This window comes from Pagrus major, chromosome 7 (genome assembly GCF_040436345.1).
Source record: "Pagrus major chromosome 7, Pma_NU_1.0".
Lineage (NCBI taxonomy): Eukaryota > Metazoa > Chordata > Actinopteri > Spariformes > Sparidae > Pagrus > Pagrus major.
The window spans coordinates 32,713,238-32,738,835 of NC_133221.1; the positions used below are offsets into that span (position 1 = coordinate 32,713,238).

General features: G+C 39.0%; 2 protein-coding genes across 2 annotated transcripts in view; both read right to left on the minus strand.

Annotated features, from left to right (window-relative positions):
- tm9sf4 (transmembrane 9 superfamily protein member 4) overlaps positions 1 to 18,786 on the minus strand; it is a 30,243-nt gene extending 11,457 nt beyond the window's left edge. The window contains exons 1-8 of the mRNA XM_073471141.1: positions 18,740 to 18,786; positions 6,243 to 6,347; positions 5,141 to 5,240; positions 4,862 to 5,018; positions 2,208 to 2,352; positions 1,758 to 1,881; positions 1,457 to 1,578; positions 234 to 345 (exon numbers count right to left, since the gene is read on the minus strand). Coding sequence (XP_073327242.1) covers positions 234 to 345; positions 1,457 to 1,578; positions 1,758 to 1,881; positions 2,208 to 2,352; positions 4,862 to 5,018; positions 5,141 to 5,240; positions 6,243 to 6,347; positions 18,740 to 18,757 — 883 coding nt within the window. The 5' untranslated portion in view covers positions 18,758 to 18,786. The remainder of the gene's footprint in view (positions 1 to 233; positions 346 to 1,456; positions 1,579 to 1,757; positions 1,882 to 2,207; positions 2,353 to 4,861; positions 5,019 to 5,140; positions 5,241 to 6,242; positions 6,348 to 18,739) is intronic.
- A 969-nt stretch (positions 18,787 to 19,755) lies between these two features.
- hck (HCK proto-oncogene, Src family tyrosine kinase) overlaps positions 19,756 to 25,598 on the minus strand; it is a 32,774-nt gene continuing 26,931 nt past the window's right edge. Inside the window, exon 13 of the mRNA XM_073471142.1 lies at positions 19,756 to 21,763. Coding sequence (XP_073327243.1) covers positions 21,561 to 21,763 — 203 coding nt within the window. The 3' untranslated portion in view covers positions 19,756 to 21,560. The remainder of the gene's footprint in view (positions 21,764 to 25,598) is intronic.

Below are 25,598 nucleotides of genomic sequence, written 5' to 3' on the forward strand. Positions count from 1 at the left end.
ATCTCTTTTCATCCCAAACACATTTAATATCCTCCCTGGGACGATGGGACAAAGTTAGTCTCTAGCCCCGCTATATTCAAATTTTACAAACTGCTCATTTTATACATAAAATATGCATTTGCTCCATGTGATTTCTGCCACGGGCTTAATTTACAGTACATTATTGTGTTGATATGGACACATGTAAGAGATGACAGCTGAGCTGAGCTGGATGTGTCAACAATTAGACATACCAGACAGGAAAAAGACGACCACTACAGAGTTGACAATGGAGAACCAGTGAATCTGGACATCACTCATGGTCAGGTATGTGTCCCATCGAGACGCCCACTTCACCTCACTCTCCTGCACAGAGGAGATAAGATGCTTAGCAGGCCTTCCTCAACATTGATTTAGCTTTGTTTAACCTCATATGCTACAGAAATAAAACTGCTGGGGAAAATGCCTGAATTTTATCATGTAACCTTGTGAAACTGTTAGGGAGAAAAGGCAAGAAGAAAAATAAGGAAAATACAAACAGATTCAACAGTCATCAGCACGCATCTGTCTGTTTTTTTATCACTGCAGCTCTCATTAAGATTTAGGTTATTATACTGTTTAAAAGTAACAGGGTGGTGAAACTTTATTTCACACTATGATGATGACATTTTGAATTTAATCCAAGATTCACACACAAGCTGAACTGTGGGGGGAGATCCCTACAGATCATGGATCAAGTTTATAAACCAGGAACCAACATTAACTTACTGAGGCACTTGTCCTTTGGACATTTTTTTTAGCTTGCACTTGCACAGGTATGACAGTCAGTTGTCCTGGTAAAAAATAACAATACTATACTTTTGGGTCATTCCATACCCAGAATTCAGAACTTTCCCAGTTTATGTCATGGATTTATGATTTAAATGTCATGTAAAAACTTCTCTTAAATTGATGGGACCTTTCAAAATCCTATAGCTGTACTGTAATATCCTTCTGTGCTCAGAAGTTCTTTTAACTTAGCTAATATTATCTTATTATCTATTTAGATATATACACAGCTGTTAACAGTAGCTTACTAACACTTCTTGTCAGACAAAGTGGGGCTGCCTCTGGCAGACACTGCAGAACATAAAGGTAACCCCTTCCTCTTTATTGTAACACACCCAGTCAAGTTCATCTCTCCCGCTGTGGATGAATTTCTATTCTCTTTTTGACATGTACAGTGCAGTTATATTTAGTTTTACTTCTTCTTGGTGCTATGCTGACACTAGGCTGGGCTGCAGAGAGAGACAGTTAGTCCTAAGATGATAACATGGATAAAAACTAATTTACCATAATCATTTTGATATCAAACTAATCCTTGGTTAAATACAGCAACTTTTTTTTAGGTTTTAGGAATTTATTCAGTTACACAGTGGTTTGACTCCATATTACAATATGTTTCAAGTCACTGAGAGCCCATGCAGCAGTCACTGACCTCCCAGTTGACAGAGTAGGTGAAGAGGACTTCATTCTCCCTGGTTGGGTCAATCTCCTGGGGAGCGGAGCCACTTGCCTCGGGCAAGGTGCAAGTCCTCTCATTTTCAACAGCCTTCAGATCTGAAAATAAATAATTATACAGATTGAGTATTACAAAAAATGAGAGAAAACAATGTTTACATTACTGGCTACTTTGGAGGCAACATGTGTCTTAGTTCTATTCGAATACTATTTAATCACCATAAATCAGAAACATTATGCTACCTTAAGCAATTCAGAAAGATCGTGTTAACACCCACCATCTACTTTTACACTTTGGGGTATGACCTCAAATCGCACCACCCTGTAATTGTGAACTTCCCCCTGCTCCAGCTTTTCCTTGTGGAAGTAAAGAATGAAGGACAGGTGGTTGTGCAGATAAAACTGTTAGGGAGAAAAGACAAGAAGTAAGACAAGGAAAATACAAGAAGATTCAACAGCTATCAGCACGCATCTGTCTTGTCTGTTTTTTTTTTCACTGCAACTCTCATTAAAATTTAGGTAATTATACTGTTTAAAACCAACAGGGCAGTAAAACTTTATTTCACACTACAATGATTAAATTTTGAATTTAATCCAAGATTCACACACAAGCTGAACTGTGGGGCGCGATCCCTACAGATTATGGATCATTTACGATCCATTACATCACTTTAGTACTCTAGTTTGATCAGATTTGAGTGACAGTGACCTGGCAACATAAAGATCACCTTGTTACTGTCGACAAAGCCCAGTCTGTAGCCATGTTCAAACTGGATATCTTTCACCATGTCTTTCTTCGGCTCCTCATCCCCTCCAGCCTCTCTGTTGGGGTAAAACTCTAACCTGGTGGCAACTGGCAGGTTGTCTGCAATACTGAAAGGCACAGGAAGGTGTTCAGTTAGTTATACTTTGCATATTGAATGGACAAATATCAAACTGCTAAAGAACCAGTTTAATGAAGAGAGATGACTGGAAAAAAATATAACCTACAACTACATTATACTACAATGTACAAATAAAGAACTGCTTTGATCCTTTCTTTACAAATCAATTTAGACTTTTTTATATTATTTTTTAACTTATTGTTCCAGAATACTCAGAACAGAAACATTTCCGATCTCCTACTAGAAAAAAGTACAATTGAACGCCACTATAAGTCAGAATTCCAACTCATAAACTCGTGGCAAATCGATTGACACACACTGTTAACAGTTCATTTTACAGCACTTTAATAGTTGGGAATTTATCTTAATATTCCATCCAATAGCCTAATACAAACACTGTAGCCTACCCCCAGGTGATACCACAAAAAGCTGTGACTGGAATATTAAGATACATTTCCAGGGATATAAGTGCCATGCAATAAAATGTAAAAAGGTGTCCATTACCTCATGTTTACTTTACTCTATTTTGTTTTTTATGCTTTTTTTATTTATGCTGATTCAGCATTCACACTATTGTTCTTCTGTTATTAGTGTGAATGCTGATTCAGCACACTACTGTTTTGTTTTTTTATATATCTTTTTGATATTATCATTCTTTCTCCCGTATGTTTTTCAAAAGGTATACCCTCCTACAAATTTTGAACTACAGAAACCATTCAACTATCAAACTGTTCAGCTCATTCAGGACATCAAGGCTATGACATTTGGTATTTCTATCTACTATACTTTTTTCAGCAGAATTTTCCCCATTCATCCTTATGGGGAACTTTTCAACTTTTCCTTCTGCTACTGCTTCAGCATGTGTTCAGCTACAGAGACCACACATGCCTATGACTTTTCATTTTTCTAACTTTTATAGAAATCTTCAAATCCTCTTCGAACCCACCCCACTTACAACCTCTGCTGCTCCTCCACACTTGAAGCTACAGACACCATTTCCAGCCCTTACAAGACTTTAAACTATTCAGCATGTATTTCAGCTTTTTAAAATCTTTACGGTTTTGAAATGATCAGTTTTAGTTTTATGGTTTTTTAGCTCGTGCTTGACATCATCGCTAGAGTGGAGAGCATCTGGAAAAACTTAAGAAAAAATTATCTTCAGCTTGACTTCTCATAGACAGTATATACATAGACATGTAGGAAATCTATTTGGCTTTCAGTTGATGGTCTTATTTCAGATGTATGACTTTTTTTAGACACTTTTGTCTGTAGATGCCCTAGAGTGACAAGCACTCCAGCAACTCCCCCATAAGCCAGAATGTTAATTTTGAGCCTAAATTTCTGGAGGAGAGCAGACGGTTCCAGTTTTGTCTTTCACTCTAGCTCCCTCATTTTTCACTCTACAGAAATAAAAAAGACATGCGATCGTCTACTTGTCCTCTCACTCGAAAGGTTAAAATATCACCAATAGCAGTAGTACTAGCAGCAGTTTTTTCTGCCGTCTATAAGTGGAGTTTTTTTTCGGTGTTCTCCACATCTCTCTCTCAATGACACAGAAATTTCCAGCCTTAGACTGATCCTCCAATCATATTGTTCCTCTGTTCTGATTGGTGGACTGATGTTAAAATCTTTCCAGTGAGTTTAACTGTTAATAAAGTCAAACTTTGATCTGTTTCAGATTGCATTCGTCTGTCTCTTTCTGTCTCTGTTTCCCTCTCCCTCTATCTCTCTCATCATCAGTCAACTTCATCTCGTCTCTCTCTTCTTCCTTCTCCTGTCCTGGTCGACTTGGCTCTGTTCCTTTGTTCTCCCCCATTCCCCCGTTCAGCTAGAGAAACCGCTCAGCTATCGAGATGTTCAGCTTTTTAGCCATTCTGCCTTTTCAACTACTTCTACCAACACTACTACTTTACCACTACTACTACTTATTGTACTACTACGTAGTAGGGTTTTTCAACAGTGAAGTGCAATGCATTATAGTTTTATGCATTTCAGGCAATCATCTTCCAGTATATTCAGCAGCTTTTTCAAAAGCACTTCAGCTGTCAGCATTCACACTGTATTTTCGTAGGAAATACAATTTTTCTAGTTAACTTTTGGCATAGTGCACCTGGAATGCTTGGTGCACCTTGAGTGCTCAGAGGTTGTAAGTTGGAAATTTCAAATGGGAAATTCTGACCTTTGACGTTGACTGGAACACTGCATTAAACTTATAGTAATAATATAATAAATATATAATATAATAGTATTATACTAGTCACTGAACAAAAAGTATTGCTTAAAGGTCCCATATTATGCTCATTTTGAGGTTCATACTTTTTTTTTGGGGGTGTCTACATGAAAATGTGTACGTGCTTTAATGTTGAAAAAACACATTCTTTTTCTCATACTGTCCATTGCTTTAGCACCCCTATTCACCCTAGGTCTGACTTAAGCAAAGCATAGTAACCATATTTAACGGTTTCTTCTGGTAATAACAGTGACATAGGAATGCTCACAGGTGAACATAATACTCCTCCTGGATTCGCTCAGCAACCAGCTTGCTTTCTTCTATGCTGAGTTTTTTCTTGTTGCAAACCATCTCACATTTCTTGTCCTTGTTCATCTCAACATTGTAGCGGGTATTCACAATACGATCCCCACGTAACACTTCACCTACGAGAAATAATTATTAAAAATATATGAATATACATAAAAAAATTTAAAAAATCACAAAAATTAAGTGAAAAATTCAGAGAAACTTCCCAGAATACATTTCACACATGTCCGCAGCTTACCTAGGTTCTCTCCCTTGTAGAAAACAGATTCTGGCTTACAGAAAGGCAGGGAGTAGTATTCATAGGGAAGCTGTGTACGCGAGCTGGTCAGCTTCACTGCCTGAAAAACAAATGATCTGCTAACTGACTGAGTTACAGATCTTGTGATATGCAAAATATATATACAACTTGTGGAGTCCATGCCAGCTTAAGTGCATACTATCATTAAAGCAAAAGGGGGACGAGACATACCAAATACTAAGATACTCTAAAATATGGACATTTTTCAAAGATGGAAGTTGGATCGGTTCGATAGGCTCCATCATTAACAACAGAGCAGAGCAGACACATATAGGCATAGAGAAATAGAGACATGGGGCGGGGCAGGCCGGTGTGCATGCAATAAAGACACCAGATGTGAAAAGAGACCTGAAGGGAAACACAAGGTGAGCAGATTAAAGTAGTTTGTGAGCAAATGCAAAAACAAGGTGGATAATTAAGTAGAATTATCATGCTGAAATAAGAAATAACCTACTAGAGATACAGTAATGGCCCCAGGGGCCATATTCATAAAGCATTCTAGTAGTAAAAGTTGCTCCAAGTGACGAAATTCTAAGAAAATTCTAATTATGACATTTTCTAAGAATTTTACCTTAAAATTTGACTAGATCCTTGTAAAGCAGGGGTCTCAAACTGCCGGCCCCCGGGCTATTTTAGCCCCCACCCCCCCTCTCTTTTATAAGTTAATCACTACTCAAGTAACTTCTTCAGTAGGTACTTTTGTACTCTTACTCAAGTGCATTTTTATTTCTTGTTTTGATTAATCAATCACAGCTTTTTACACAATGTGTCGTATCGCAACAGGGTCGACCCCGGGTCCTCACTCAGATAAAAGTTTCTGTCCCTTCCTTGCTCAGAGTTGCTCCAAGAAGTTTCCTTTAGGTTATCACTCTTAAGCTACGATTCCTTGCAGGACTTTTTTAAGAGCTAAATTAGAAGCTCTCTAAGACTGTTTTCTGAATGTTTGTGAATTTGGGCCCAGGACCTTAATGATGTAAGAAAATGGGGCTAACTATTGAAAAACCATATCATGATGTTGAATTTGAGTAAATTTGAGTCTTACCTTAATATCTACTGTGTCACCATCATGGAAGTCCCGGGGAGCAACTCCAGGAACATAGAAGGGCCGGACCAGAGGCAACAACAGCAGCAAGGCCCACCACGTCCCCTGCAACACAGACACCAACAAATATTTTATCTCACAAACACTACATATTAAGTGTATATAATGAAATTTGAAAAATAACTAGAGACCGTCTTGTGACAGGATCATGCCGTGAAGCCTGTCAACATGTTGACATTCTAACCTAAAGTATGCATATTCAATAGTCATTACTACATTATTACATGATTACTGGGTACTGATGAGTCAGACCACATCCTTCTTCGATCTCTGTCTTCATTTTGATTTTAACCGTAAACCTGTAATTTTTCATGACTGCATCAAAATGAATGTGGGTCAGCGTCGTAGAATGGGGGGATATATGACTGCTTCCGCTACTTCCAACCACCCAGCAGCAGTAGGAAATAAAGATTCACCGATCGACCAGCCAGAGACCTGAAAAGGCCAGTTTTAGGCATGACCAGCCATGACCAGCGACCAGCTGGATCAGTGTCAGATTAGGTGTGAATCTTTACTGGCCTCACGATTCGGTTACGATTCAGCTGTCAACGATTCGAATGCAAAAGTATTCTCAATGCATCTCAGTATATGGCATCCTCACTGATCTATATTACTGCACATGCCTACTTTTTCATCATTTAAATTCCCCTTTTATTCAGAAAGTCCTTCCAACAATCAAACTACAGCAGTCGGCAAAATAAAAGCTGCATCTTTTTTCAATATATAAACATTACAAAGACAAACCTTTTATCCATCTGCAGTGCCTTACACGTTTGTTATAATCTACAATAATATTGTTTTCACATGGCAGCTTTAAGATAAGGCATTTATTGATTCTGCTGCACACTAACATGATTAGTAATCATTTCTTGGGCAGAAGTCATGCTCAGCGGGGGTCTCATCCAGTTTGTGGTTCCCAGCAAGTTCATAAAATCTGACATGTGCCCCAAGATGTCTGTTTTAAAAAATACTCTGCCTCCCTCCGATATATCTCCTACATAAGTAACGTTACCCTAATGTCTGCCTTCAAGTCAAAGCATGGGAGCAACTTCGCAGTGTAACTTTATTGTCCAGCTGAGGCCGGACAATCAACAATCATCATAAGCTGCAGACTCTCGATTATGCTGTCTCTGTATCGATGAAGAATCTTCCACGTCCACATCGCAATGCATCTTATGATCGAGAAATTTCCACACCTCTATGTCAGACAGGTGTGATTCTATGTCGATCATGTTTACACACATGCCACCGAACCCTCAAGGGGACGACCAACCCAAACTGAAAGAGGGAAACAAAATATTCTTATGTCATTTACCTAATTTATGCGTACTTGTTTCATTTCAGCCTAGTGTGTAGAGTCTTTCTTGTGTTATGCTATCATTAATAGTTGTGCCTTCCAACACCTTTCTCAATTCCTCTAATGCCTGCCTGTGTGTGTTTCACTGCGGGTCCACACAGACAAGGAGCAGAGCAGAGATGGGGATGTTACTCGAGTTGACAACAAGGTGTGTTCTTAGATAGACCTGTTCACAGTAAGAGTCTTAAATACACAGCACAAATACTTATCAGGGGGAAATTAAATTCATTTAGACCATTTCACTAACAGGCCACTGAATAAAATAACTGTTAGATAGTAAGATATGCTCTGTCCTGTAACAGAGCACTTTATTAAGACTTGTTTGAGTGAGAGAGGGTCCTGTAACCTGGTACAGTTTTGGAGAAAATGTTGGAGTTATTTAATAGCCTATGTTTTATTACAAAAATACAAAGATGTGTGTAAGCTGTCAATTATAGTTCCTCGGTGCATCTCCAGTAGGAAATGTTTTTCAGCAAAAGCAGGAGAAGGAAAAAAACATAATAAAACAAGACACAGAAGACACTATGGCAAGTTCAAATGAGACAAAGGAGCTAGAGGACACACCAACTTTTCTCAAATTAGCTGTGTGGGTTATACGGCTATGGCACATGTTCGACCAAAGCAGTCACACCCTGGAGCCCTGCAGTCCCTTGGCTGCTGACTCAAAAACTTAATTTTGGACAGTTTTTACACCTCACCAACAAACACGTTGTTTCTCTTCAGTAGGGATGAACCGATACCACTATTTTTCGGACCACGTACAAGTACTTAAATTTGGGTACTTGCCAATACCAAATACCGATATGAGTACTTAATAATGCCATTAGACTTCTTACAATTACTTTGAAAATATGTTTTATTTTCATTAGATCTTCACTTTCTGACTGTAGCAAATTGTGGTTACTGACATTTTAACAGAGTAGGTTTTTTTCCACGTCTGTCAAGCGTCTATTGATCGCTGCATCTCAAGTTCCCAATCTTGCAAGATGGTGCCGCAGATGGCTGCCCCGGTACTTCGCTCTCTAGTACTTTTCCTGTTTTTGTTCATTTTTTCAGTTTTCTGCGACCCCTCACTGGTCACATTCACTAGGGAACCGGAAAGTTTTACAGAGATTCTTGTCGGAGGTGCAGCAGCTCTCTATGGGACCTACCATGCATCCTGGAAAGTGACAAAGTTACGTTTTCTGCTCTAAATTACATAATTTCATAATCACCATCAGTAAACAGGATGTTGTCTGACTTTCTCACTCGCGGGGAGGGATGCTGTTTTCTGGGGGAAAATTCACTGAAGTCTCGGTCGGGAGGGCTGACCGTCGCGGTGATTTTATTCAAGACAGTTACTACAACAACACAATAGTGGAAGGAGACAAACACATGGTGAGTTACAGTTTTTTGCCAGACGCTGTTTTTTGGGCAGAAATGTGACGACGAGTCGGTAGGACAGACAGGATGACTTCTACCAGTTACCACATTACTGTTGTTTGGTCCTGTAACGTTGCTTTGTGGGTTGAAGTGTGGGACATTTCTCTTTTATTTGATGAGTGAAGGACCTGTTTAGTTATCAGACTGTGAACACCATCAGACCGACACACCCCTGATCCGTGCTTTCGGCTTATCCATTCCTACAGACACTGGCTCGCCTCTGCTGCTCTGCTACTATCTCCGGAGGCGGATCAGAGCTGCAGCGAAATTTCCCCGTCTCTCCGCATCTGTAACTTGGCGCATGATTCCCGCACTCAAAGGGCAGTGTGAATGAGGCTCCTGACAAAGGAGATCAGGCTAGCTAAGAGGATCTATACTGAGAAGCTAAGAAACAGCTTCTCAGCCAACGACCCTGCATCAGTTTGGAGAAGCCTGCAGGACATTACCAACTACAGGGGACCATTCCATCCTGTGGAAAACCCCAGACTGGCAGAAGACCTTAACACCTTCTACACCAGGTTTGAAAGGAACTCTTTCACACCACTCACCGACTTACCTGAAATTCTGCCAATGTTTTTTAATGTAAAATACTGCACTCCTTACAATTGCATCTTCAATTATTTATTTTTCTTTTAGATTAATGTTTATTATACCAGTGGTCCCCAACCACCAACGCACAGAAAGAATAAATAATCTATTTTATTTCCGTTTTATTGACGATCACACTCTGAAAGATGTTTTAATTTGAAAAAATGGATTCTCTTTTAATAACGTCCATCTGTTCCTCTTGAAACGCACCTGTTTCAGTCACGTTATACCAAATAAAAGCCCACAAGCTAACTAAAATGAGTAAAAAGACAAACGTCTTTGGAGAGCTACTTTGCAAAGAGGAAAAGGCTCAATGATGAGACAGAAGAAGAGCCTACGACTGCCAAGAAAAAGAAAGCTACATTTAATAGAAATATCAAGAGTCATACTTAAAATACGGGTTTATCCCGACAGGTGATTCTGATGCACCAAGCCCTCTCTGCATAATATGTGGCGATAGGCTGTCAAATGAAGCATTGAAGCCTTCAAAATAACTTTGGCACATGGAGACCAAGCACCCTGCATTAATTGCATTATTGTAGACATCTTCATATGCAAATTCAACCCTAATATCCACATAATTGATGATTATTTTTCAAAAATCCTATTGTGTTAGTATTTTTTGAAAGTACCAATAATCGTCCCTACAATATTGTTGCAGGCAGCATCAATATCGAGGCATTTGGTCAAGAAATCTCATGATATTTTGTTTCCGAGTGCTAGCATTTATGAAGGGCTTTTGAGGAAATTTCAAAATATAAAGATATATTTCATGTATCGCAATACAGCCAAAAACTATTGTCATATTATTTTAAAGTCACACCTCTCAGTCCTAATGGAAAGTGAAAATATTGATCAATATCATCATGTTCAATCAAAAATCTTTATTTTGAAATTCCCATGGCACATCTGTGTCAACTTTTCTGAGCCCCTCCTTCCAAGGGATGGGTATCATTGGGATTTAAGAAGACAGATGGTTTGAAAGAGGCATATAAGAATCCATCTACGTCAAACCGGAATGACAATCTTTGAACAGAAGAGGTGGCCAACGACACTACTTATCACCCACCTAACGCTGTCCTGAGTTCCCTCCCCAGACAGCTTAACAACCATTCACACCTGGACTCATCTAGCCCTGACAAACCACATGAAGGCCGGTTAACCTGAAAGGCCAGTTGCCTACAATATAGCACTTAGAATTAGGATTTTATTGATGCTACTACTCTGAATTGTTCTCCTTATCGGTTCTTAATCTGTATTTTTATCTTTTATTTGGCATTACAAAATAATTGCTTTTTTTTAACAACAATATTGGAGAAAAAAATACATTCAAAGCAGGAATAGAACTGAATGTTTTAAATACATCTACGTTGTTTCTAGAGCAGCAAAATTAATATTCACAACAGCACAATACAACAAATCTAAATTGTCATTACAATAATATTCCTGAAAATCAAAATCTACATACCGTAAATACTGAGTGAAGTTTGGAAAGAATTCAGAACAAAGAGTTGGTCATCCTCCCTCTGTTGACATCATTCACCTGCCCTTTTCACACAGAGCTTCCGCAATTTCACTGCAACGAAGGATCACTTTTACGCCACCTTTTGTTCACACTGAAGTAAGCAGCGCCGGCATAATGCTCCAGTGTGTCATTTCATAAAGCATGCCAGCTTTGCGGAACCAAAAGAGGCGAAGGAGGGACGTAATAACAGAGAGCATGTCTCTCCCTGCAAAGCATGTCTGATTGACAGCAGCTGGGAGGGGAAGAGTGAGGGCTGATTGTCACCTAGCTATTCGATCTTCTTGGATCAAAACTTTTTTTTTTTTTTAAATAGCCTCACGATACAGCGATTCTGCGATAATCGATATATTGCAAGACAATCATATGATTGTCTTGCAATATACATCACAATATCTGTCTAACTGAAGAATACAAAATGCCTGTAAAAGGGAAAGTGCAGGATTTCTCAATTTATTCACTTTAATTTGGTGTAAGTGCATAGTCTTAGCATGGTGCCTCTTTTACACACCGACTGTAAATTCTCATTTTTCACATGTGCCATCCCATAAACAGGCAAAAGACCAAACTGTTAGAAAACAGCACAGTTCTGTAGCAGAACAAGTTTTTCAGTCTGTAAAATTGTTAATTGCGCGTTAAAAAAATAACAACGCCAGTAAGAGGAATGTGCGCTAACACGTTATTATCGCATTGACATTGACAGAAATCATTAACAAATCTTGTGTTTGTAAACCTGTACACATTAATGGTTATGCTTTTTAGAAATTTAACAAAATTGACTTTATGTAAACTTTAACACATTTTAGTGCTTAAACTTTTTAAAGCATGACAAACTTGTTTGTCATGTATGGACTTTTTGTATGGACTTTTTTTAATAGAAAAAAACTGTACCACTGCTATAAATCTACCTTGAGTAGACCATCGTCAAAATGTCCACAGGTGTCCCTGTGAGAGGAAATCTGTGGAGACTGAAACAGTTAGCGTGATGTGACTGTTTTCTTGTTACTGTGGCGTTGCTAAAGCTGAGCTAAGTAAGCTATAATGTAAATAGGGTTGGGTACTGGACTCTGTACTTTTAAGAGTACCTACCCAATTACGTTAGTACTACCGAGTAGCAATTCATATTAAATCAATTGGTGCCAAATCTCCGTACCTGAGTGCGCATCTTTACAGTAACGTTAAATAAAGAGAGGGGCAGAATGAGACGTCTCCCCAAAACTCAGCCACTGACTGCATCTGAAATTCCTTACCAACATGCTGTTTAGTAGTAACAATACATTGATCCGGATTGATATATCGATTCAATGATCGCCGCCATCATTAAAATATGCCTTGAAAATCCCATGGCAAGTTGTGTCAATGTCTGGAACCATTGATAAAATAATATTTCCACTGAAAAGTTCAGTAATAAAATTGTCAAATAATATTTTAGTAGCTTTCTGTGAGTTGATATGTAACTGATTGTGTTAAATGGGCATATGATATCATCTCATATCAATCACAGGCCCCTGTATCGAATCAAATCGAAATCGTATCATGGCAGACTTTGTCATATCGGCAAATATCGTATAGTTGTCCAAAGAATCGATATAATATTGTATCGTGATGAAACTTATGATTTACACCCCTAATGTTTAGTTTACTAAAACAGTATGTTTATTAGAATGTTTGAAATCTCAGTATCAAACAAACAATATGTGTACTACAAAGAAATATCAAAGCATCTATTTTTACAGAAACAATTTTGCGTATCAACTAACATCACTAAAAGTATTTTACAAAGGATATGTTTTATTTCACATAATTAACATAAAACCATATGTGTGTTCATATTTATAAGCATATAACAAGCAAGTATTCCATATGCTTTGGAAACTAAATTATAACAGCTGTCTTAACATAATTAACTCAATCTGCTGCTGTAGAGTGCCAAAGTCACACCCCTATGATAGTGAATGGAGAGATTGAATTATTTTTTGTGCCATGAATCACACATATGATGTTTGTCAATTTAAAAGTTAATTTTCCGCAAGAAAGCCGCAGTTTGTCATAATGTAAAATATAATCTAGTTTAGTGTTAAACGCTCAGTGAATGTCTCGCTCAACACACATCATCAACACCAACATGGCCGCTAGGGGTGGGCGATATGGGCAAAAAATAATATCTCGATATTTTGGGGGATTTTGGCGATAACGATAATCAGTCGATATCCTTTAAAATTGAAGAATATTTGTGTCCAGACCGATCCACTGAAAACGACTGAAAACGCTGTAGTTCATATTCCAGGCCTATAGGTGGCGCTTGAAATTCACCAAAAACGGAGAAGAAGAGACGGCGCGAGCACAAAAAGCTTGCGCGCTGTAAACAAACAGACAGTAGACGGAGAAACCGAACCCAACAAGAAGAAGACGAAAATGGCTAGTGCAAGGAAACCAGAATCATTTGTGTGGACCGATAATGAGGTCGAACTGATGCTGCGACTCACACTCGACTACAAGGCGAGTAAGTTGCAAGAAACACGAACACAAGCGCGTAGTCCGCCATTGTTGTTGTTGTTATGAGACGTCGCGGGGTTCAGAGGTCGAAGGCAAGAGGTCGAGGGGTGGGGCGAAGCCTGCCATGCTGTAGAGAGCGCTGCTGCACCGTGTATTAAGTGGATGTGAGGAGTTTCCGCGTTCGTTTCAATATTTTTGGCGAAGTAATTTAAATACTCGATAATGGAAATTTGCACATCGTCAAAAAAAAAAAATGACGATATTATCGCCAACGATATATATCGCCCATCCCTAATGGCCGCTGCCTCGGCACAGAAAGGGGCACTTAAAAAGGATGAAAATCACAATAAATCTGGTCATACTGACAACTGCAGTTATGTGAAAGGGATGTTCATCAGTTTTGTGAGCAAGCTAATATACAGAAGCAGCTCTACAATGTTTCAGTTACGGGTTTTGGTGACTGTTCAATGAGACGACATCACTAACGCAGCTGCTGGCTGTGTAGTCTTTATAATTATGTATTTTCACAGACCTATATTTCATTAGATTTATGACAAAATGCAACTTTCTCAAATGTAAAAATTGAAGGTTAAATTGACAAACATAATATGTGTAATTCATGGCACAAATAAATAAATAATTTGTCTCTCTCCATTTATTACCATACAAGGTTTTTCTGAAATAAGGTCCCATGGCACCAACCAGAAGGGGAGTGACTTCACCTCTCAGTAGCTTCAACACTGAGCCACTACAGGAGGCTCAAGGGATCAAAACACAAGTCCCAAATAGTGGTTTTCAGTCTCTACAGTGCGCATTTCACTCACATTTCCCCCCTAAAAAAATGTATGTGCGAACAGGGAAAATGATTTCGGCGCAAAGGTCACAAGTTAACATCACAACCACAAGTTACCAGCCCTTTTCACACAGAGACGCCGCATTATCGCTGCAGCGGCGGTTCGCCAATTCTCCGCCGTTGTTTGTTCACACAGAGCCGAGCAGCTCCGGCGTAAAAGACGAACCAGAGTATAATTCACACAGCAAGCCGGCGCCGCGGCTCCAAAAGAGGCGTGACGGTACACGTCATGATGATGACGTGTGTGTTTTTTTCAACGTGTTTCCCGGTGTCCTCCTGTTTGTCTAAACATGTACCTGCTGACTGTTTATAATCATATGGATTAAGGGTGTCTCGATTCGAAATTAATTCACAATCTCGAACTTCGAATTATAAAATAGAATCGTCGATGCTGCCACGCCCCCATGTCACGTCCGGTCGGCTTGCCAAGGGGAAAAAACACACACGCGTGTTGAAGTGCTGCGAGTCAACCTCCTCTAACTTAGCTACTAGCTAAGCCAGTAGCTATTAGCTACAGCCAGTCAAACGATAGCATGGTGTTACACCATTCCTGTTCGGCTCCCGGACCGTGGTCGGGAAGCACAGGGGAGATGATTTCCTCCAGGGCCGAAGTTTATGTTTACCATCGGGGTGAACCCCCTTTCACGTGTTAAGCTGGTCGGGAAATAATACCAGGGAGCTTTGCTGTATCTTGAGGAGCCGTCGCCTTTATTCACAGCCAAACTGCAGCCTATATTGTACACTTTATTGCTGTCGCTACTACTGCTACTCCTTTCGCTTCTCCTTCCTCTCCCATTCATTCACTGTCCGCACGTACGCACGCTCCCTCACTCTCTCTCGCCCACTCACACCTTACACACCTTATATATGTCCAACTATTCGGAAATAGTTTGTTAAGACACTTATTTGTTCACTTAATTGAGAAGACTATGGACATGGCTGTTTTATTTTTTGTTTGTTTTGTTGTGAACTTGAATCATCTTCTGTGAAGAAGACTGCAGTTACAAAAGAGAAACTAGATGGCAGGTTATTTTGTTTAAGTTTCCAATTGACTGAAGATGTAAGTTATTGTTACATTATGTTGTTAATAAATGTTTTAACTTTGACCATGTAGTGTGGTACATTGCAAACAGAGGTCAGATATTATATCGCGTAAAAGTCTAGTCTAAAAATGGCATAGCAACCAGTGCTTAAAAAAATAAATAAATGTAAAAATCGAGAATCGAATCAAACCGTGACCTTAGAATCGAAAATTGAATCGAATCGAAGATTTGGAGAATCGTGACACCCCTATTGATAACTATCATATACCTCTTCAGAATGCATCCAGAAGAAAGTAAACTTTTACAAAGTCTTAATCCATAAAATTCTGTATTAGACACCTCGTTTTTTCCAGAGCTGATAGTTGCTTAGGAATGAGACATCACACTAGAGACAGATGGAAAGATTAACAAACCAGCGACCTTAAAGTGTAACTCTCACCAAAATGCAACCTAGGCTTTTTTTGTGAATGTACCCGAGTCAAACCTTCGTGTAAAAGCATAATTACGACGAAAAAGCCACTTTTGAGATTTACCGTATTTTAGTTTTCGGGTCGATCCCCGAGTGCGGCGTAACATGGAGCTTTCCACCTTTACTCTCCTCCATGTTACGCCGCACTCGGGGATCGACTCTTCTCGACTGGCAGGACGGCGGCGAGCGGAGCAAGCGACTGCTAACGTGAGTTGTTCAAAAACCTTCTTTTTAGTAAACTCTGTGTACACAAACAATGTTCTCAATGCTCGTGTTCATGTGTAGAGACCCTGGTGATACTACGAGCAAAGTTTCATGTTATGTCGAGTCTTCTTAGTGTTTTAAAAATATTGAATTGCTACCATACAGTTGCCCCTAGCACGCAAATGAAAATGATTTTGACCCGAAAACTAAAATACGGTAAATCTTAAAAGTGGCTTTTTCGTCGTAATTATGCTTTTACACAAAGGTTTGACTTGGGTACATTCACAAAAAAAACCTAGGTTGCATTTTGGCGAGAGTTGCACTTTAACTTCCACACGTCATAGCATTGTGCCTGAAAAGGGGAGAAAGTTAGCTTGTTCACTCGGGCTGTGCTAAAAAATCGATATGGCAATATATCGCAATATTTATTTTCGCAATATACTGCATCTGTTTCCAGCTCCAAAAATCAATCATTTGAAAAAAATTATTCACGTCTTAAATGGGTTGTGAATAGTCTACAACTTCCACTCCTGTAGAATTGCTGGGTGCCATTTCCAGCAGAATGAATTGGTCAGTCAGAGAAGCAGGAAGCAGCATGGTGAACACCGCTGTCAATATAGGGTAAATTCACATGCAATAAGGTGGTGCGGTGAAACGCCGCAGGTTTGTGCGGTATATATGTCTATGGGTGTCAACCCTGCTGATAAGTTTGCTGAAAGGTGAAGCTGATATCTTGTTATGCTACCAGCATGCTGGTCCTACTTGTGATCATTTGTCCTCATCGATAGATTAAAAATAAAAGTAAACAACCAGGATGAGGCAGATCATTACTGTGTTTTAAACTGGGGCACAAAACCAAACCAAGTAATCACAAGTGAAACATCATGCTACACAGATAAATGTCTGTTGCGTTCCCTCTGGAGCATTAAGCCATGCTAAATAATATGCACCGCTACTGACCCGTTCTGCTCTGTCTCGGAGTTGGTGGTGCACTGTGTCATAATTTGCGCCCCTATAGTGTGGTTAAGAACACCGGCTTCAGGCATATGGTTAACCCCATAGTGACAATAAGAAGTACTTGTGCATATGCACTTATTTTCATTGGGCTACATTTCAGTGAACTATGCGGAATATTGCAATATGCATCATATCGCAATGTATCATGATGTAACCTCATCGTGACCCACATATCGTGATGCATATCGTATCGTGAAGTCCTTGCCAATACCCAGCCCTATTGTTCACCCAGGCGTTGTGTTCAAATCACAGACAAGCTGAGCCAGAGACGATCAATACCTGTGACTACTGCAGGTAGTCCCAGATTAGCAGGTCCAAATCGTTTTTTATGGACAGTCCGGAAGGGGTAAAAGACACACCTTCAAGAAGGTAGCCCTGTTGGATTGGAAATGCAAATCCCTGCTGGGCTGACATGCCTAGTGAACCCAAGCCAGCACAAACCCTATTTGACTGCAGGGGCTGTGTATTAAACTACATGGGTGACCTGTTCTACCTGCAGCAAAATTGCTATTCTCACAGCCCTCATGCAACTTTATAAAGTTTAAACAGTTATGGGAAGACGAATGGTGGGGAGAAAACTGCAGTGTTGTGATATGCAAAGCTGACACAGACGTGCCTATCCTAAGAATCAAGGCTGTTCCTGCCAGGGTGCCTCTCCTAATTTCTAACTTGAATGGGTGGGTGTGGGGTGGCCAGTATACTTGCACTTATTACTTTGTAAGACAAAGTTTTAATCAGACAATTTCTTTGTCATTTCTTATTCCAATGTCTGAAAGCCTAATTATGATTGTATGCTTCAATAGTGAAAAATACATGAGCAAGTCCAAGGGAAGCGCATGCATGAGAGTAATGTCATGGCAGTGAAGGAAGTTAGCAAGCGTGCTTCTGACTAAAACAAGTTGTCAAACAGCACCAGCGCAGTTGAATAGCATCGACAGCCTTAGTTCACTTTATTTTTGTCTTGTCTAGCTGATCTGTTGCTGTCAACTTGACATATTTAGGCACTAACTACACAGACAACAACATCACACTGACGGTGCGGGACAGAGCTGCTAAAGGCTAATGTTAGCGTTAAGTCAAAGTTCGGACAGCGGATTTCTCTTGGCTGTACAGCAAATGACAGTGTAACAACCGAGTATATTAATATCTATATTCTGTTGGCGTCATTTAATAAACGAGAACAAATGAAAAAATATGTTTTATGCCACCGCTCACTGACAAGTCAAGCTAGGTATCGATAGTTGTTAGCTAGTAACATTACAGCATCAGTTAGCAAAACCTTAACATCGACATTCAATCAACAGCGAGGTCCAGTAAATCCGTATCGTGTTCATGTTAAAATGCTGTTTATCGACTAAGGTAGACCTCTGCTCTGCCACAATTACAGCGTTCTGTCCGAATTAATTTGAGAAGAGAACTGTGAGCGATGTGTAGTTTGTAGAAAAAGAGTTCGCTTTTCCACTTACCATAGCCGCGGCCGCCATTTTGAATACGTGTCATAAGTGACGTTGCGGAAGTACTGTGTTCTTTTTTTTCTTCTTCTGTTGTGTGTTTATTCGACACACCCATAATGGTAACATGTTGACTTGTAATTTCTGACCTCCACAGTGTTGACTGGAACGACTACCAATAAAGTCTAAACAACAGACTAGTACTTGGTTTAATAAAGCGTTTTCCTATCATCCTTTGAAATAATGTGAATTACCTGTTTAACTATCATACATGATATGATTTAATCATTATTTGGATTTGCCTTCACTTTAATAAAAGTCATGCCTAGGCCTACTAAAAAAACAATTTATCTTAATGTGTAAAAAAAATAAAGTTTTAAATATTGTTTGCTGTTATATAAATACACATTTTATTAGATACTTGTTTCAAAAACGGTTCATTTGAACATTTTCACCACACTTGCATTTAACCAAGCATCTAACAAAATAGGCAAATTGTGTTATATTGATTTTTTTTTTTTTTTTTTTTTTAAAGGACTTTGATTCATTATTGTCACAAATCACCTCTAAGCATTCCATAGAAAACGTCTCTGAGATATTGTTGCTCACAGTTCTATCTGAAAGGATTACACCAGATCACGAAATGACAAAATTATGAAATCTTCACTTGAGAAGATTTGCTTTGAAATTCTAGGTTTTAGGTCCACATTACTATTTCTGACAGTATGAGAAACACATTCAAATAGTATCAGAGAAAATAGCATTCATTAGTCCTTCTCTAAAAAAAACTATAGAAAATGCTTTTACTTTGGAAATGATCATTCCATTAAAGATACATCGATGTTCAGAGCATAATTATTAGAACCAATAAATATTTTTTTCACACAGAAAAAAGGACAAATTATGTGAAAATCTGTATCCACTGTTTCATTTACTTCCCAAATACAAACCAACAGTTTGATGGGCCAAAAGATCAACAAGCATTATTAGATAATATTGCTTAATAATAATAATAATAATAATAATAATAATAATAATAATAATGATGCTTTATTTTTGGAAAGGGACAGTGCACATTAATGAACATCGATATGATCATATAAAGACACAAACATTTTTGTGTACATCAGTTTACTATAAATACATAGCATATGGCATATTTTAAATGACTGAAAAAGAAACAACAATTGCAAAAGGCACAATAAGGAAATAATGCTAAAACAAGCCACAGCATAAAATTATCAATGGAATATAAATAGAGGACTTGCGCATAATCAGCCGCTGCAAGTCCACAGAACCAATTCTGCTTTCACAATGTGAAACACTGCATTTAACAGGAGGGAAGTGGACACTAACCCCTTTGTTTGCAGAATCAACACAGTGATATCCAAACTGAACACTGTCAGTATGTCACTGTGAACATCTATGTTGCGGTTATACATTCCTTTGAAAGGATGCTCAATGTGTGCTGGAGCGTAACAACTAAACCCAGCCTTTTAAATGTGACTGCTTTCAGGTGGCCTGCAATTGACTGTGACTATGGCTATGTATCTTTGTACTTGTGTAAAATAATATTTGTGTGTGATCCAGTCGTGTGTGAAACAGTCATGCTTGTGCTGCTTGTACTCAACAGAATGGCATCCTACATGCTGTACATGTTATGTAGAACACCAGCAAATGTGTTTGAAAATTATTTTAGGGACTGAATGGGCTTTATCTCACAATACAGTGATCCACAAAATACATGCAATATGTAGGAAAACAAATGAATACTCTATAAAAGTACAAATAATGATAATGGTCAGCTTTGTGAAGGGCTGTCAAATAATATCCTAAATTTGAACTAATTGAATTTTAAAAAGAAGTTCAACAGGGATAAAAAGCAGCAATACCACAACTCTGAATACACTGCATGATGGACAGGAGTCACACAGTGTCACTTTCACTGGTCAAAAATGACTAAAAATTTGTTGTGGTACAAGCTGAAATCAGCGAATAATTCACCACGTGGTCATGACAGCAGCAGAGAGTTCACAATCCAACTCGGCTGCAGAGTGATTTGCAGTTTGACAACATCTAAAAAGCCCCACTTGGGAATACTTCGGATTTCGTCAGTAGATGGCAAAGCTATAAGCTACAGTTAGCCTACATACCTTTCTACCACTAGCAACTTGAAGACTAACCTGTATAAAAATGAGGGCATCAAATGACATGACATGATCTTTGAGAGACAGTGCATTCTTAGTTCTCACTCTAGCACCAGTGAGCGGTCTACTGTCTTAAAATGAAGCTTTATGTCATAGGACCTTATTTATTTCTCTTACTTTGTTATATGTAGGTATGTATATCTGATCAGCAAAATGTATCTATACAAGTAATTAATTATGCCTCTTATGGACATAATGCACAAAAATATGAAAACATTTGAGTGATTCAAACTGTGTGCTTTTTAGAAGCAATAATTGAATGTTATTTCTGTTCAATTTTGATAACCATGGTTTTGGGAAGATAATATATTAAAGATAAAGATAAAGATATTGAGTACAGCTGATGCAGCTGTGGTCATGTGAGCTTACAGTATAACCAAGCCTTTAAAACATTATCAGACAGCATCTTTTTTGCAGTGCCCCTCACTAGCTCAACAGCTTTTCTTAATTTCTCTCCTGGGTTATATTATTTTGAAATGTTTCAACTCCTCAATTAATTTTGTACAGTTCCTTGAACTATAATTTGTGTGAATGAGAAAGAGAGAAAATGATACAGACTCTGGCATTGCTGCCAGTAGAAACTGGACTTGCATTTAAGTATGAATGTACAGTGATGGAATGTAAAAGTCTCATGGCTGCTGCTGATATTGGCTCTCTGTGGCCGTGTAGAAATCCTCCAGGACACTCTGCAGGTAATCAAAGGTGGGGCGGTCCTCAGGCTTGTTCTTCCAGCACTCTAGCATGATTTCATATAGTTCCGTTGGACAGCTGTCTAGGCGCTGCATCCGATAGCCCTTCTCCAGGGAGCGGATCACTTCTGGGTTGGTCATCCCTAAAAACAAGAGAACATGACGATAAAGAGGCTGCAAAGCCACAACCTCTTAAACATAAATAAGAAATATTTCATAGGCTGGCATTAGATGAATTCTGCTGATATGGCAATTTTGGCCAGCAGACAGAAATATCTTAACAACTGGATGGACTGCCATGAAACTGTGGAGATAATTTCTGACTTTGGTGATCCTCTGACTTATCCTCCAATGTCATTATCATGGACAATAAAACTTTGGCTGTGCTGTATGCAACACAAAGACATACACATCATCACCCCTCCACCTGCCTGGTCTCTCATAGGCTGTTCGGACCTTGTATGATCATCTGTCCTGACTGATCTGATCACAAATGGACAGCTCTGAGTACAGGTGTGAATGTCCCAACGACACTTTGAGGAGGCATTTGAGATCTGATCACTCAGACCACATTCAGAGGTGGTCTAGGCATATGTGACCACATTCTTTTAGCAGAGTGAACACACGTGTCCTAGGCTACATTGAAGGAACACCGAATCAACTGTTGTCCTCTGTGAGACAAGAAGAAGAAGAAGGAAAAGAAGCCACAACAACAGGCAGAATAGATTACACACTGTCTCATTTCCATTCTGTTCATTGTAATGTAAATTATACAGTATATCTGAGCTCTCTTACCTGCCATTGAGCTAGTAACCACAAAATCCCCAGACTCCCTTCCTAAATCACGCTGTTTTAGGAGTTGTTGAGTGAGGAGAAACTTAAACTTCTAAATCACTGGTGTCTTCTTGTAAATTTGTCATTAATTGCAAAACATGAAGTTGTTTCTTTACTTGTAAAAGTTGTCAGTTTGACGTAGCATCGCTGTACCAGCCTGTCTGCTTCTGTCCCTCTCTCTCTCTCTCTCTCTCTCTCTATACATGTATATATATATATATATATATATATATATATATATATATATATATATATATATATATATATATATATTTATATATATATATATATTTATATATATATATATATATATATATATATATAAATGCTCTGGAAGCCCTAAGATCCCAAATTGATTTGAAAAGAAGTTATTTACACCGTCAACGCTTGAAGCTTGTGCACCCACTTGTGCGTGTGCGTGTGTGTGTATATACAGGTCTGGAAAAAATTAAGAGACCACCGCAAAAAAATAATCAGTTTCTCAGATGTTACTATTTATAGGTATGTGTTTGAGTAAAATGAACAGTTTTGTTTTATTCTATCAACTACTGACAACATTTCTCCCAAATTCCAAATAAAAATATTGTCATTTGGAGCATTTATTTGCAGAAAATGACAAATGGTCAAAATAACAGAAAAGATGCAGTGTTTTCAGAACTCAAATGAAACAAAGAAAACAAGTTCATATTCATTTATAAACAACACAATACTAATGTTTTAACTTGGGAAGAGTTCAGAAATCAATATTTGGTGGAATAACCCTGATTGTCAATCACAGCTTTCATGCGTCTTGGCATGCTCTCCACCAGTGGTTCACATTGCTGTTGGGTGACTTCATGCCACTCCGGGCGCAAAAATTCAAGCAGCTCAGCTTTGTTTGATGGCTTTGTTTTGATGCCATCCATCTTCCTCTTGATCACATTCCAGAGGTTTTTAATGGGGTTCAGGTCTGGAGATTGGGCTGGCCATGACAGGGTCTTGATCTGGTGGTCCTTCATCCACACCTTGATTGACTTAGCTGTATGGCATGGAGCATTGTCCTGCTGGAAAAACCAGTCCTCAGAGTTTGGGAACATTGTCAGAGCAGAAGAAAGCAAGTTTTCTTCCAGGATCACCTTGTACGTGGCTTGATTCGTGCATCCTTTGCAAACACGAATCTGCCCGATTCCAGCCTTGCTGAAGCTGAAGCACCCCCAGATCATCACCGATCCTCTAACAAATTTCACAGTGGGTGCGAGACACAGTGGCTTGTAGGCCTCTCCAGGTCTCCGTCTAACCATTAGACGACCAGGTGTTGGGCAAAGCTGAAAATTGGACTCATCAGAGAAGATGACCTTACTCTAGTCCTCTGTAGTCCAATCCTTATGGTCTTCTGCAAACCTCAGCATGGCTCTTCTTTGCTTCTCACTGATGAAGGGCTTTTTTCTAGCTTTACATGACTTAAGCCTCTAGGAGCCTGTTTCGAACTGTTCTCGCTGTGCACTTCACCCCAGCTGCCATTTGCCATTCTTTTTGTAGGTCACTTGATGTCATCCTACAGTTGCTGAGTGACATTCGAATGAGTTGATGGTCATCCCGGTCAGTGGAGAGTCGTTTTCGCCCTCTGCCGGTCTGTAGCTTTGTTGTGCCCAATGTCTGCTGCTTGACCTTGTTCTTATGAACCGCCGTCTTAGAAATTTTAAGGATGGAAGCAACCTGGCACTCAATGTATCCCACTGCCAGTCAAGCCAGAAATGAACCCTTCTTTTCCTCACTCAAAACTTTTCTTTTCAACTCTTTTGGCATGGTCAATAGTTATTTTTTGATTCAAATTACTTTTGAGGCACTACTAGCGCTGTTTTTGCCATCCAGCTGGTCCTATTGCAAGAGGATAGTGATGACCACAGCAGTGGTTTTTATACTTTTCCCCGTTAAATAAGATTTGGGTACAGGTGATCACCTAATCAGTACCTCATTAAGTAGAATGAGGTGTGCTTGTGTTGGAATTCAACAGACACTGGAATGGAATGGCTGTCATACATGTAGAGATAATGATTTCAGAAAAATTTGCAGTGGTCTCTGAATTTTTTCCAGAGCTGTATATAATAGGGCTGTCAATCAATTAAAATATTTGATTGCGATTAATCGCATGTTTGTCCATAGTTAACTTGCGATTAATCGCAAATTAATTGGATATTTTTTATCTGTTCTACCTGTTTTTTATCTGTTCTACCCGTTCTAAATGTACCTTGAAGGGATATTTTTAAGTTTTTAATACTCATCATAATGGGAGTGGACAGATATGCTTGCTTTATGCAAATGTATGTTTATTATTATTGCAATAATCCAAAACAATGATACTGTCCAGAATATTCTCCAGAATAACCTCAAAGATACTGCATGTTCAAATGTATGCTGAAAGCATAACATGGCAAACTCAAGCCATACAAGCAACAACAGATGGGCATAATGACCTGAATGTAACATTCCTTAGTAATACTAACACAATGTAGTGTCCAACCTTACACTTGTAAAGGTTAACTAAACAATGTTAATCGGCCTGCAAGCTGTAGCCAGCCACTAGCGAGGGGGAGGAGGGCTCTCTGCATCAGCTGTGTGCTCAGCCAGCAAGCCTTATTTGAAACTCGACGTACTCTGGTGGTAACTCAGTTCACATCGACAGTCAATGTATATAACTCTGTTCTTGTGGAGAGAACCATCTGGCAGGGCTTTGAAGCTGAACTTGCCATTCAAAAGACCCTTTTCTTTATCCATTTCTGCTCAAGGAGGTTTGTTTCTGCTGCCATCCACAACATTACTGCTGCATCGCTTCCTGATTTCCGAAACGACGGAGCGGGTTAAGGCGTTAATTTATGTTATTGTTAATTTTTTATTATGTTTTAAAACAAGTCCCCAGTTACTTCAGTTGTTTAGGAGAATGCTGCAAGGCTGTTTTGCTGTGAAGCTCCAGAAATGTTTTCTGGACTATGAAACTTCACCCAACTTTCCATTGGCGTGGGGGTGAGGAGATAATGACTGAATTTTCATTTTTGGGTGAACTGTTCCTTTAAACTCTTTGAACTTGGAAAAAAAGTCAAGACTCAAACACTACACTACATTTTTATCTTCTTCATTATCATATGAACAAATTCATATACATCAGTC